The following is a 15,378-nucleotide window of genomic DNA, read 5'->3' as shown; positions in this document are numbered from 1 at the left end:
AATGTGGCACCATAGCAGCGCTGGTCGACACCTATGTACATGTTTGTTAAATTAAGTGTCCATGTTTTGCACCTTTATTGCATCTGTTTATCTGAGGCCTAACAGAATAGGTGTATTTTTATAGAATACACTTCTTTCTGTAAGATAAAAAGAAGCACAGGAAATTGTCAAAGAGTGTACAACATACTGCCCTTGTGACGGCACTTTTCTTTAGTTCTGTTGTCCCACCACTATAAACATCTGTCGGCGCAGGTTGTGACGTTATTCCGTTGCCACTGCTTTGAATGTCAAGCACAGTAGCCCGTTTGTATGCTGTATTTTATCTGGTGCCCTATCCTCTCCATTATTTGTTTCTTTGTGCAGTCTCTCGTGTCTGAGCTCATCTGTTTTCGTTGCAGAGTTCTGGGCAAACGTGTGACAGAGCTAGAGAGCAGGCTCAAGTGTGATGGCACATGGAGGGTCAACATGCCCCTCTCGAGCACAGGTGAGCCACTCGGATCATGCTCAGGTGGATAGACTTTCAACTGGGAAGTGTTACCTGCCTTGCGAGAATTGCCAGGGGCTTTCAAGTCCATACTGGCGCAGCAGCCTGGAGCTTGACCAGGTCGATCGGTGTAGAGGGCCCAGGCAGAGATGAGACGGTGTAAATTAAGATACAAGATTTCGTTTCGTTAAGAGTGGTCAGCTTGACAAGCTACTCATAACGAAAAGCTCTGGCTCTTGAGTGGCTTTCTCCATTTATAGCTTCCCAAGAACACTCTCGCTCAGAAGGAGGAGGGCATTGTTGACTGAAGTGTGCACAATCACTTTGTCCAGGCACGAAGCACGCTCGCAGACAGGCCAGTGTTGAACATCGCTTCTTCTTCCACATTCAGCGAGAAGTAAGGATGTTTTGCACTGGGCACAAATACGCATACAGGCGCCGATGCACATGGGCATGCCCGTTCATATAGGTCACACTTGCTAAAAACATGTGGCTTTCGGCATTTTTTAACCGTTCAAAGCGTCTACTGGATTGTCCGAGTGATAGCTTGAAGTGCTTGGCATCTTTTTTGGCCATGTGACACAAACATTTGTCACAGAGGTGAGTTGTAACAGCGAGGATACATGCTGGAAGGAGCTTGTGAAGCTTAGCAGCTGTGCCTTTCAGCTGGTGCTTGCAATGTCATCAAGTGAGTTACTTGACTGACAGATGTGTATGCTGCAAGTGGAGGCACAGCTAAGAAGTGAATCAAGAAGATAGATTCCGAGCAAGGAAGCATGTTGAAACCTAATGTGTGAAACTAGACTGCTGTGGCACTGTCTTTCCAGATCCAGCAAAACTGGCCAACAGGAGCAAAGCAAGCAGTAATTTAGAAGATGCCAACTCGTTGTCCATTGGTGCTGTGGAGTTATCGACGTCCAAGCCAACACCAGACAAAGGTTGGTTGTACCCCGTGTCTTGCCTGTAAATGCAGTCTGTACCAAATGCTACATAAATGGAAGCGCCAGGTATGCATGACTCTTCTAGCTAAACTGCTGTCTCATTCACCCTGAAATTTCTCTCAAAGGTGGCATTTCATGGTGCATGCATTTCAATACCGCTTTCAGGAGCATTACTTGCTGTTTTGTACGGAGTAAATAAGAAGTACGCATGCCAAACAAAACGTGTAGGATCTGCAGAAACGGAACTGTAGTGCAGTCTTTCACTGCAATGGTGAAACAAGGCACACTGTGTTTCACCCATAGCCTATACTAGTTGCAGCCTAACAGTGACAGACACTGTCTTTAGCAGGCCTTTCTGCCTTTCTTGTTGGCGAACACTCTCTTCTTCTGGGTCTCTCTCTCACTCTCTGCCCACGTGCAGATGTTCCACGTTCAGTGATCTCGAGGGAGAACTCGCGTGACGAGGAGGAGGACTGTGTAACAGGCGAGGAGGACCTTCCCCCGGAGCTGCAGAGGCTTCTCTCGGCTGCCATGAAGGAGCTCAAGTCACCCCAGCACCGAGCGCCCCCACCTCCCCACAAAGAAGTGGCTGACCTTGCCTGCTGACATAGGGCATTGTCTGGCAGTGGCACTACCAAGATCCATCGCCAGTCTAGTGCATGAAGCATCATTGTACGACCTGCAATTCCACGGCTGTGGCACGCCCGAGAAAGCGCACTTGCGCCATGAACCGCATATCCTGCACATCAGTCAGTGCCAAGGCATCAGGACGTGCTCAAGCTGCATTGAGTGTGCAATGTAGGTAATGTTGGGACGGATGCTTTTCACACTTCAGCACCCATGTGTACACCTTTCCACCACGGCCTGAGATTGTTGCACGTGGATACAAAGTGTACATGTTGTCCATTGTTCCTAGTGCTTTTTAGCAGGCGCTCTCATAGGCTCACAACAGTCTCAAGGCATCATGGTTGGTGAGCTGTTGTCGGAAAAGTCTGTAGGCACCATGCAGATGTTGCACGATGCCACCTGCGCTTTATTGAACAGTGCATGTAAAATGGACAATTTTAAGGGCAAAGGCAGGGCACGCGGCATGGTGAGCACATTTTGCTGATATTTTTTATAATGTTTACAGTTATTAATCGACCGTTTAAACTTAGGAAAATAAGGAAATATAAATGGCTGCTGCCTACACAACTGATTGCATGTGTGGGTCTCATAAAACACTTAGCAAAATTGAAAATATAATGCACCACTGGCCAGTGGTTTTTGCTGCTAGCAGCAAAAACCTCGGCATGTGGTGAATGTCTACATGAAGCCAGCAGGTGTTGAAGCTAAAAAATGCCATAAGGGAAATGTACCACTTGTTTAATTAAATTGGCAAATAAATACGACAAAAGGGTTAGATTTATGATGGGGGTTTCCCATTGCACGGCATGTGGAGAAGCTTGCGATGTAAAGACATGATGAGCACTTTTGGCTCTTCAGAGGACAAGTGCCACTCACAGCTATCAAAACATACCAACGTACCTTTGCCAGTGAGCAATGGTTATCAAATATCTAAACAAAACTGTGGAAATGCTTGAGACAAATGCACCTTTGCTAGCAAGAATGGGTCATCTAATGTTCCCGGCATTCGAGTTCGCAGGGCTACGATAAAATCGGGGATGCTGAGCGGTGTTTCCTCTGCTCCTGTGTTTTCTTAGCTACTCGTGCATTCCATGACATGAAAAGTTGGCTCAGACTTTGTCCATCAAGCACACCAAGGGCACATACATACAGAAGCTACTACCGTATTTAATAGCATAATGAACGCACTTTTTTTAGATGAGAAACATGCGCAAAGTTGGGGGTGTGCTTATTATGCGGGGTAAAATTTTGAGCAACTTTTTTTCAGCGGCCACCTCTAAAAAAGTCGCAGTTTCGCCCGAAAGGCGAACCATCGATTGCGATAGCAAATGCCTAGACAGCTATAACGAAGTAAGGGTAGTAGTTTCATTGGCCGTGTAGACTTGCAAAGTCATTTAACCAGCATGGTGTCAGTGCGCACAGGCAAACATGAACCAATCACACTCAATGACCGCGAACACTCACTGTCGAAATGCTGGTGTGAGGAAGCGCAGCAGCAACAGTGAGTGAAGTGACCTTTGTGCCGTGTATCGCTTCAGCGCAAACTGAGTGGCGATAGCGGAGCATGTACAAAGGTATAAGCCGCCGTCGCACCTAGACTCAGCCCCCAATGCAGATCGCTTTCAAGATAGGGCGCGCACGGCTGTGCAGTGTGCAGTTGCTGCGCCGCGCCTCCCTCCCCTCCCAGCGGTGCCATGCGCGCAACGAAATACTGGCGCTTTCCCTCCCCGCTTTGGCACCCGAAATACGAAATAATCAGAAGTTCCCGGAATAATCTATGTGGGTTATATGCAATTTTTCCTTAAGGTGTGACTTCACAGTGCTGCAAGGACACACCTTAAGGCGAAATTTGCAAACAACCCATACCTCGCCTTTACTGTTAATTTTTTTTAAAAAGAGCTTTGAAAGTTTTGAGAACATTTGCTGAGCCACAATGAACGAAATACAAAAATATACTTTGAAATTCGTGACATCGCGCTGACGTACCGATGCTGGGGTTTCAGTTTGACCTTTTTCACTCCGAATATGTAACCTAGTGTCGGTCTAAATTGCTTTATTGTTCCTCTTTATTGTCTCTTTAATTGACTGCCTTCAGAATAGCAGGAAATACAAGCTTCATTGGGACTGACACGCTGTTAACTTCCACTTACACAATCATGAAGTTTGGCAAGTTGAGTTTGCCTCCACTCGATTTGCAATTCGTAGCCTTATGGTGCTACCACAAAATGGCAGCAGCATAAGGCTACGTGTTTGATGACTCAGATTCTTCCTTATTACTACACTCTTCAAGAACACCAATGCAGTTGGTGTTCCAGTAAAGTGGACTTGTTATATGATGTATGGCTATGTACGATGTATGTGTTTCTTCCCCGAGTTGCAAGGAAGATTATTTCTTGAAGATGAAGTGATGCAGTGTCATACTGAACTTCCAACGACAGGGTTCTAGTCAATATAAAAATGAATTTGATGGCCAGACTTTGTAGTCATTCATATCCCAATTAATTGTTTTCTCCATTTGTCACTGATTCGCTATGTTTGTTGCTTATTTGTTGCCAGCAGAGGCAATTGGAGAAACTAAGTTGGCAAACAAGGTTCAACTGAAGCATAACTGCGATTTGGCCTAGTTGGAACAGATTCATTTTTAAAAACTTTTTGGTAGCAAACAAACAAGGACGAAGAAAAGGAGCAACACAAGGACTCCTTTGGACTCTGTGTTGCTTCTTTTCTTCGTCTTTGTTTGTTTGGGCCGCCCAAAAAGTTTTTAAAAATGAAGGTTCAACTGTTCGGGAAACTGTCCTGGTTAAAATTCTGGCTGGACCCCTTAGTGCCTGAAGACTCGCAGCACCTTGTAGTGAACAAGCTATGGAATTTGCTAAGGAGTTAAGATTCAATGCTGCGTTTGTGCAATTGTCTGTCCTGTCTTATTCACTCATGCATTATCTTTTGCACTGTTCAACATGCAACGGAAGTTTCTGTTGTGTGCACTTAGACACTGTGATAGCCAGCAGTGCTGACTGTGCAGTTGATGAACTTTAAGCTTAGTGGCAGCAGGTTGTGCTGTTCACGTTCACCTCCAAGTCATTGCTCGAAGAGGTAGTTTTAAGTGCAGTCAATTCTACAAATCACTCTATTTCTGGAACCTGTGCTCACTGCAGGCATGCAAATACAAGCTGCTGAATGGAGTTGAGGACAGTTAGTACTACTGTGAAACACATTATTCATGCTACACGGGCCTCTAAATGACAGACACTGCTACATGAAGCCAACAGGTGATGAAGCCAAAAAATGCCATAAGGGAAATGTACCACTTGTTTAATTAAACTGGCAAATAAATAAGACAAAAGGATTAGATTTATGATGGGGGGTTTCCCATTGCCACTGTACTAACCTGCATTGAGATAAGGATAGTGCACCACATATAATCTCCTCAGTAAAATTGCAGCAGCATCACAATACTACTCACCTCAGGCATTGCATCTGCATTTGCCCATGCCAATACAGGGCCCAAGGATCACACCTTTTAAAGGACATTATGGTGATGAAATTGTTTTGCATGTATCTTGAGAGAGTTCCGATTAGATTTGTGGTGTGAAATTGGTTAATATGGGGAAAATTTAGAACAAATAAAATGAAGTGCTGAAAGAAAAATCACGCACGCTCGGTTGCAGTTTTACCAGAAAGGTGATCATGCAGCAGGTTCTCTTCTTTTGTTTGTCTTGACAGTAAAGGTCTTTAGCAGACAAATTTCTTAAAAGGCTCAATGTTTTTTTTTTTTTTTAAATACACTGCACGCTAGACATTCAATTTCGTTCCCATAAAACAAATACAATGTGTCACCAGGCTCATGTTTCGTGGCCTTGTCATATGTTCAGTGGCCAAACATCAAAGAATTGTCTAGTCAATGACGATTGATTCTGTTAGGGTGGGACCAAACACATCAGTCACCAAAAATACAAGTCACTAGTACCACGTGATTTACTGTATTTACTCGTAAGGCCTGCACTTTTTTTTTGTCCAAATATTTTATAGGCTGTAGGCCTTACACGACACAGGCTTATGGCTACTACTCATTGAAGCATCAAACTGTGTTCAGACTGCTGTGCGGAATAATACAACCATTGGCGGTTTGCTATAAACATGTTTATTCAGTCATCCTTGTGACTTCCACTGCCCTTGATGTTTGACATCCTTTCCATAGTGGCTTGTGCAAAGTTAACCAGCATGCAGGTATGCACTAGACACTTAGGAAATCTTTTTGGCAAGTTTTCACGCACCAAAGCAACGGTGCAGGCCTTACACAAGGTTGAGCCGTACATGAGTAAATATGGTACAACATGGTACAAGTGAATGCAACTCTGATGCAATCAGTTTAATTTACATTCATCATCTTTCACACTACAAGAGTGGCTTGGTAAAAGGGTTTCTACAGAGTGCATGGTGCATGGTCAGTGAAGATAATGTATACATACTCAGAATAAAGCATATGCGGTCAACTAGATGAGTTTGGTGGTATGCATTTTAAAAGATGGGGTGAAGCAAAAGAAGGCTCGCATTGTTCGCTCCATTTGCTTCATTCTATTTGTGCTATCTCCAAAATGTGCGCATGTTATCTCATTGTCTGGTGCTGCATGTGTCGCCAGTTAAATATCAAGTTAAACGAGTTTGGTGTCTTACACTTCGCTGAAATGCTGAACACCACTATCATACAAACATGCTCCTAGTTGATGAGCAACTAGGTATTCAATAGGGTCGTCATAGTGTTTATACACTGCCGTAAAGTCTGTTGAACTGTCTTTATAGCAATATATTAAAGTTTTGAGAGAACAACTCTTTCACAAGGATTGTGGTTTGGGGGAGTTCGCATTCCATGATGTGCCGCCCCTGTCTCCTGTTGTTTCCTAGTCTGTCTAGTTTTCTTCATTCTTTCTTAGTTGTGCTGATTCAAGAAAACAACTCCTTGTATTGTCATATTAGCAGTGAAATTGCTAACACTTTGTTAAGCTTTGTGAAAAAATGTGTTTTAAACAACATTCAAAGTTATATTGTTTGATACTGGAATGTTGCATGTGCATAGCACACATAACTCAATTGATATTTAACTGTTACCATGTCTGTACTGCATGTTTGTGGTCTTAAAGCCTATGCGAAAGGATTTTACTGTGTGCTTTGATTTGTCTAATCAGTGCAGAGTGATACAAATCTTTGCATATCCACTTGAAATATATTGCCTCTTTCTTGTTTGTGTGCATCCAATAATAATGGGCATCAACAGTGCCACATCTAATAAACAGCTTGTCGCTTCTTATGGGTGTCTCGTTTCATGAGAAAAAGTCATAGCTGCTGTAGCTCAAAGGGAATGGGATAGAATATATTTGACTAAGGCTGCTTAAGGACACTGTGGATCACTGTAGACTGAGAAAGTAAAAGTAGAGCTTGAAAGAAAATGTATTGCAGAAATAAAACATCAAGGGTGACACCAGAGATATGTAAAGATGTTATTGACACAACTGTATGCAAGATATATTTTATAAGGCTTTCCCTGATGGCTACTTTACTTTGTGATTCTACGAGTAAGTGCTTCAGGACCAAACTGCAACAAACAGAACACTGAATTAAGCCGTCGACAGTACTTGCTGTTGCTCTGAGCAAGATAGGCATACCAGATTGCATATGAGAGAGAGAGAAAAAAGGTAAAGGAAAGAAAGGGAGGTTAACCAGAGATTATCTCCGGTTGGCTACCCTGTACCGGGGAGGGGAAAGGGATTCGACAGGAGAGAGAGAAAGAAAAATAAGTATAAAAAAGGGGGGGGGGAAAGGAAAGAAAAGAAAATCGCACACACACACACAAAACAGAACTGTTTCTGTGGGCATTGTCACGCAGTCTGCGAAGGCGTTCTAGTGTTGCATAGTGTCAACGTCCCATCCTACGTCACACAGTGTAGAGTCACAATTTGACGCAGCAGTGCCTTCAGGGCGGCTCGCGCTGTTGTTCGTGTAGGCCAGTTTCCAAGGATGTTGATTTGCGTTATTGGGCGTTTGTCCAGTTGATCTATCGTGGCTCAGACAGCTGCTCTCTGCGGGTTAAAACGAGGGCACTCACAAACAAGGTGTGCGATTGTTTCGTTGCACTGGAAGAGTGCTCTAATCACAGTCGGTCAGATAGGCCGGTGGCTCGCAAGAAGCGTAGAAGCGCCTGCACGGCCTTCTTCTGTGACGTTAACTCCAGTCTGTGGTGGAGAATTTTTTCTTCTGACAGAGGCCAGTCATCCAATTGGTTGAACGCGTTGGTAAGAGGATGTCTTTGCGCACTGTACTGCGGGCAATCGCACAAAATATGTACATTTGATTCTTCATTGCCGCAGTGGTCACAGGCTGCGCTGTCGGCCATTCCTATGCGGAACGCATAGGCGTTGGTAAACGCAACGCCCAACCATAATCTGCACAAAAGAGTTGCGTCTCCTCGGCAAAGCCTTGATGGTACTCGAAGGCTTAGGGTTGGGTCCAGAGAGTATAAGCGAGCATGCACGAAGTGCGATTCATTCCATTGTGACCTCGTGCGTTGGCGAGCAAGCACACGGAGCTTCCGTGCAGCGTCAGTCCTAGAAAGTGGTATGGGTCGTATGTGATCTTCTTGCAGATTGCAGATAAATTTGCATGCGCCAATAATCTCAACGCTATAGCTGCCGCTTGAGATGGAAAGTGGTAAGGTTGACAATTATATTCACCGTTCTGTGTCTGTAGCTTAATGGGTATATCATCTGGCTATATCATCTGGCTATTGTACTAGGGAACCCTGGTCTAAATCTAACTACAAGACACATGTTTATTGAAGCCCAAAAAACCAGACAGTAACAGGAACCTACCTACCGCAAAGAGACAAAGAATTCTTTGCACTCTAACTATGCATGTTGATTTAACAAGCATGCGGAGCACTACTTATAGAGCGCCATTATTTTTGACCAGCAAAATACAACTTAGATTTGCAGCATGCACTTTCATCTGCAATGCTTGCGACTTGTATCTGTGTGCTCGCCCGAGTCCTTCTGGTAAGTGTCATGCAGGTTGAGTAAAACAGCTTACTTGTCTGTTCTGGGCTGTTAACAACTAAAAAATGCTGAAGCTTTACTTAGTTCTGGGTCTTGTGTTGGTTTGGAAGGGACGTACAAGTTTCGTTTGGACGTGCATGCCCAAGTCAGTGATAGCCATATATGTATATACGTAGTTATTGAGCCAACATTACGTGCACCTTTATTTCTATAATAAACTCATGAAACACATCAGTTATAAGGATTTCAATTACAAGAGACAGGTTTTACAGGAACGTGGAGACTCATCAGATTAGCAGACTGAGCAGTGTACCACTATGGGGAGGTTGGCCAGGAAGCCGGAATAAACGGATGTTTATTACGTCAGATAACGAATGAAATACAAGGAAAAACCACGGCGAGGAGTACTTTCTTAACATTAAAAACTTGTAAGAACAGGCCGGTTGGTGATGGCGAAAATAATATGAAGATAGCTGGGATAGGTGAAAAAAACGTAACTTGCATGCAGGCAATGATGAGACTGCACAATCTCAACAATTACAGCTCAACTTATCGTCAATGGCGTTTTCGGTGCTGCTAAACAAACGCAAAAAATAAAAACAAAAACAAGCAGAAGAGATCGAGATACACCTAGGAACGCGCCGATAGCCGCGGTTGGCTACCCGGCAGGTGGGAGAGGGACATAACGATTGAACGAGGAAAGGAAAAAGAAAAGGTGAAGGCTAGGAAAGCACCGGAGCGTGAAGTACAATATCGTCCATATTCTATTTCACCCTTACTACAGCGCTTCTTGTGTTCAATTCTCCCGCGCAGTGTTCTTTTTTTTTTTTTTTTTTTTTTTTTTTTTTTTTCTACAGCGTCGCTAGCATAAAATAGGATGCTGGACAGGCTTGGCACGAAAATGAGCGACTTGTAGAAACTTGCATACTTTCGGTGGTCTTTCACGTCATGAAAATATATTCAGAGTGATTTAACCTTCATTCGTGAAAACAAGCAACGACGTTTTGACGTTGAAGCGAAAATTCAGAAAGTGCTTTTCTGGCGTCACCTGGCGTCACACCAGCGGCGGTATCAGCAGTGTGCGTGTGTTTGTTCGGTTCGTTCGCATGGTTCGTCCGGTTCGTCTGCATGGTTGGTGTGCGAAGAGCATGGCATGGCTGTTGTTACCGACGCTGATGGATCATCGATGGCAGAGAACGAGCAGCGCGCAAGGTAACCATCTATCTATTTCCCTGGCCTCGCAATTCGACGGAACCGGTTTTTCTGAACATCGCGAGCGAATTGAATGGAAGGGCCCGCACTTTCGGGTTGCAGGGTCTCCAAGATGTGTTGTGCTGTGTCCAGTGGTTTACCGTGTAAACGTTGAACGTCCTGGGGATTTTCTTACTTTCATCTCGTAAAGACTGCCGCCGCAAAAGGTGGCCGCGGGCGTTCCGAAGTGCGTCCCGCGAAGCGCGTCTGCCGGCGCCGATCAAGTTGTTTTGCATAGCTATGCTTGTTGATCATGCAATCGAGATGAACGCTTGAGTGCTTGCTTGAGATCGCGTTGTCGAGGCCACCCTCGAGGGTGTAGATCTCTCACTCTCCTGTTAGCGCGCGTTGCGCCGCGAAACTGGAGACGATGACGCCCCTTGGGGCGTATAGAGCGCTGCCGACCGCTGCATGCTCTTGCGCGCGGTTTGCTGAACGTGCCAGAAAAAGCGAGGCAAAAAAAGAAAAAAAAAAAAAAAAAGCGTGCACTCGCTAACGGCCAGAGTCGGAAAAGAAAAGAGAAATGTTTCGGCGCTTGCGCAGGGACTTTTTTGCAGATGCGGTCGCCTAGCTGACTCTGGGATGTATTACAATGCCTCACAGCAGTAGCGGGAACAACCTTGCATATCATAACTCGATCCGCGAATTTTCTGTACAAGATATCGGCTTCCTAGTGCAAAGCGCATCTTGTACGCACTTTTGCAGACGTGCATCGCAAGAGAGAATGTACACACAAGAGAATTTGCTTCGTTCATGAACGTTCATTAAAAAAAGAAGAAAAAAAAAAGGGGGGGGGGGGGGAACCTTACTTTATTTGATTCCTAACAGCAATTTCAGTGCCTCAGTTAAACAGTTTTAGAGTGGGACAAGAGGCAGCGCTCTGTTCAACTTTGTCAAGCAACATTTTTTTTTTTTTTTTTTTTCAATATCAGGTATGCTAACGTTAATTGCTCTGGGCAAGCTCAATAAGACCCACGCTGTGCACAGGGCAAAACTTAAAACAGCTCTCTGTAAAGCTTAGACGGTAAACAGTACACTGTGTCAATGAATGCAAGAAAGAATAACTATAAAACTAGGTTAACAAAACTGCTTCATCAATCAGTACCTTCATTTGCAACTTTGAGTGAGGTCACTTTGTTGACTAGGCACCTGGGAACTTGCTGCAATGGTTAAATTGCTGTAGTGTTCTGCTGGTGAGCAGAAATTCACAGGTCCTATTCCTGGCTGCATTCCAGGGAAGGCAGCATGCAAAGACTCGTGTACTGAGCTCCGGGTGCATGTTAAAGAACCTGAAGTGGTCAACATTAATGTAGAGCCCTCCATTACAATGTATCTCACAGTCCCTATGTTACTTTGAGTTGTTAAAAAACATCAACTGATCAAAAATCAACTACGAGAACTACTCAGAAGTACAGTAAGGTGTTGACTTATTGGGCGACTTGGTTAGGTTATACATATTGAAGACAGTGCAGAATGCTTTAATTCACAGCACTTGTGCCATCTTCTCACTTGTCCATCTCTTTTGACCACTTTTCATTACATGCAAGTGGTTTGCTTGGTTCCAGACAGGCCATATGTGCACATAATGATCCCATAACCAAAGATCCAAGTTGCCTGAAGCCACTACTCAAAATGCAATGGCTGCTGAAGAACATCTGTGAATGCTCATAAATGTGCTCAAATGATGACAATATTTCCAAGGTTGATACCATATTCCATCTTCACTGAACAGCAGCATGAAATAAAGTTTGTTTGGCATGTTCCTGGGAGGGAGAGATGTAAGTTTAAGTGCAGTTCATGAAAAGCTTCCTCTGGGAGTTCCAGATGTGAAAGTGATCCTATCATCAGAATATTTATTGTACTTGACAGTGAAGTCTGCCTTTTTAAATTGGACTAAGATGTGATACTGACAGTGACTGAGAGCTGCCAAGCTCAACAAGGATGATTCCTGAGCATCTTTTGTTAAGTGGTTACATGAATGGGAAAGTTCTGTCAGTAATGGCAATTTATGTGGTGAAGTGACAAAAATATTTTGTCTTGGATAAAGAAGAGGCGTAGATCATGTCCTAAATTTTTTTATGGAAGGGGACAGGCTTTTGGAATTCCTCTCGTATCACTTCGTACCTTTGAAGCTTCCATCAAAGGCTGATATTTCCTGTTGTGCACTTTTAGAATAAGAAAAAAAAAAAAAAAAACTGCAACGCAGGGTAATTTACTGTGTGGTGGTTACACACAACTGAAAGTTGGGCAATTCGGTAATGGGGGGGGATTCATTGTCGAACAGGAGCATGCACAAAAGATGAATGGCAATGGCAAAGTTAACAAACAGGCACTGCCTTGTGAGTCACCGCTTTGTTAACTCTGCCTGTGTCCTTCGTCTTTTGTGTGCAGTGCAGTTCAACAGGGAATCAGTACATAGTGTAGTAAAGGAAACTAAGAGTCTGCACACAAGTGAGATCTGTTTTGCAAGAAGCATAGTGACATGGGTGCAATTGGTCATAGGATGATGTGCCTGTGCAGTGAGCATGCATCTGTTGTTCCAGCATTGGGATCCGGAAAAATTTTGTTTGTTTGAGCAGTCAGCATTTCATGCAATGCTACAAAATCCATACTTTGTAACTTTCAAGAAATATTTTCACCATTTGCTCTTATATTTGCCTGACCAACTTGCTGATCCTGTTTCATTTGTATTAGTTCAGATTTGACAGTGCAATACTAAAATAATGACTATATTTTGCTGTCTAAATGTCCAAAGCCAATTGGGACTGTTAAACAGGCTCAACTTAAGTAAAAGGTTGATTTAACAGATATGGAAATAGTGAATGTCGTCTACTTGTATGCTCTCCGTGCAGGAAAACCTAATGGGATAAGCAAAAACACAGATGGAACCATTAATTTGTGTCTAAATTATGCTTGAATTTTAACCGTACTTGTTGTGTACACGAATAGATGGACACCTTTGCCTGAACCACAGGAATGTGACAGGGTGTCAGTACTAATGCCTTTTAGTTTCATGTGCATGTGTTTTCTTCCACCAGTCTTGTTGGCTTGTATTTGTGTACGTGAATCATACATGAATTGGTATAAATTGATCTTCAAACCATTAAACTTGCTCACCACCACTTTTGTACCTTTAGAAACACGTATGTAACTTTGTCATGGTGCTCTTGAAAAGTGTTCATTTATGCATCTGGCTTAATCGCCTACTGCATATGAATACTACTCACTTGCCTGAATGAACTCTCCTTCCTTCATTACACTGTAGTGTACTAGATAACACTTGTATCTGCACAGTGCATCATCCACCTTACTGTATCTAAATGAGCTGTCGGCTTAGATAACACACCTTGAAGTTACACACTGTTATCTTTACAGTGGGGTAACTGCTCTGCCATAAACTGGGAGACCTGAAACAGTGAAAAGGAACAGAATAACTTCTCACATTCTGTTCTGCCTTTCGCTCTGTTAAAAAATCAAAAGTTATCTATCTGAAAGTAGCATCAAACTGCAAAGGAAACCCATTTGGGTTCCTGAAAAACGAAGCTTTGCTGTCAAAGAAAAATTTGTCCCGGTCTTTTGAAGAAAATTTGTCCTGATTTCGAGAATAAGCCCAGTACTGGTGTCTCTGGTGCACTCGTTCAGCTAACTGGGTTTACCAGCAGGCTAGCAAACGGCAAAGCGAGTAGTTTCATGGATTGTGTTAATTAGTAGCTTGTAATTAGCTGAAACTAACTTCATGCTGCTGTCACTTGGAGACCATTCAGATATGTACTTGGAGGCCTCTCTGCTTAACTTCAAACATGGAGGAAGATGGGAAAGCACCTGCACAGAGCCCTGTGACAAGACCATGACAGATGTGGCCCTTTAGTCATGTTCTGTGCATATTCACAGGCAGAATGTTGTCCTTGCACTACAGAACCAATTTTCGTCATACATCTGCGAAAATAATGACAGGTGCACTTTGACCACTTAGTAACTTTTGTTTACAAATTGTGAAAACACTCAACATGAGGTAATGTCTTATTGCATTAAATAATTCATAAATGCAAGGATGCTCACTATTCTGTGACTCCTTAAATATATCTGTGATGTTCCTCCTAAGCATGTTTTCCTGATTGTATACAGCTTGTAGAGTAAGCAGAATGTATGCTTTCAAAGTGCAAGAGGAAAAAGAAATGGGTATAATAATATATAAGCTCTGACTGAAACTAATAATTTTCTTGAATGATAATGACTAGTGCTATGCCCACTGTGTTTGTTGAATGTCTAAAACTTCAGTGACTCTGTAGAGTATAGACAGCAAGAGCTAAATGCTCTAATACTTCGTAAGACACACATATGTTGATGTTAATATGCTATATTCAAATATATGTGGTACTGATATATTATAGCGTATAGAATGCACAAACATTAGTCGTTATCACGGAGGAAGATTTCTTGCTCCGTGGTCGTTATACACTAGGCACCATTGCAAGCAAAGTTTTGGCGATCACAGCATCTGGGAAATTTTTTTTTATTTCCTTGTGATGTAGCTGTGCATTGTCTGATTAGGCTAGGCATGGCATTAGTTGAGCATGTGCACTGTACTACTCAATTTCAGGCTGCTTGCAAAGGGATGCAAAACTTGCATTATCCTTGGTCTGCAGGCTTTTGTTCATGATTGGGTGTTTAAACGGCATGCGATAGAGGTACACGCCAATAGTTAGCCGATAGCAAAAATTGTATAATAGCTCTTAGATCAGCGAGTGCGCTATTTGATTCTGAATTCTGATGGTGCCTTCTACTAGCAGGAGGGCAGTTCTTGTGCAGCAAGACGACTTGTGTGTCTCGGGATTTGCAGGGTGGGCCCCTACGGCTTCGAGTGGCCGGAGGACTTCGACCACGAGGGTCACGAGGCATTCTGGCGGAGCTACCGGGCAGTGCTGGCACGGCGCCTTCGCAAGTGGGATCGGCTGCTGTCGAATGCCCGGCCCGCGGCATATCCCAACCTTCGCCACAGCAGTGCCAAGTGTGCGTGTTCTCGTTAACG

At 43.5% G+C, this 15,378-nt stretch overlaps 2 protein-coding genes across 3 annotated transcripts in view; both read left to right on the top strand.

Moving 5' to 3' along the window:
- LOC119441459 (coiled-coil domain-containing protein 149) overlaps positions 1-7,420 on the top strand; it is a 31,952-nt gene extending 24,532 nt beyond the window's left edge. The window contains exons 10-12 of the mRNA XM_037706076.2: positions 399-484; positions 1,312-1,422; positions 1,847-7,420. Coding sequence (XP_037562004.1) covers positions 399-484; positions 1,312-1,422; positions 1,847-2,031 — 382 coding nt within the window. The 3' untranslated portion in view covers positions 2,032-7,420. The remainder of the gene's footprint in view (positions 1-398; positions 485-1,311; positions 1,423-1,846) is intronic.
- Positions 7,421-10,131: 2,711 nt separating this feature from the next.
- Positions 10,132-15,378, top strand: part of LOC119440004 (growth hormone-regulated TBC protein 1-like) — a 44,896-nt gene continuing 39,649 nt past the window's right edge. For both annotated transcript variants that reach the window (XM_049661314.1, XM_049661313.1), the window contains exons 1-2: positions 10,132-10,310; positions 15,190-15,359. In XM_049661314.1, coding sequence (XP_049517271.1) covers positions 10,252-10,310; positions 15,190-15,359 — 229 coding nt within the window. In that variant the 5' untranslated portion in view covers positions 10,132-10,251. The remainder of the gene's footprint in view (positions 10,311-15,189; positions 15,360-15,378) is intronic.

This window comes from Dermacentor silvarum, chromosome 2, assembly GCF_013339745.2.
Source record: "Dermacentor silvarum isolate Dsil-2018 chromosome 2, BIME_Dsil_1.4, whole genome shotgun sequence".
Taxonomy (NCBI): domain Eukaryota; kingdom Metazoa; phylum Arthropoda; class Arachnida; order Ixodida; family Ixodidae; genus Dermacentor; species Dermacentor silvarum.
This window is presented reverse-complemented; position numbering and strand designations above follow the sequence as displayed.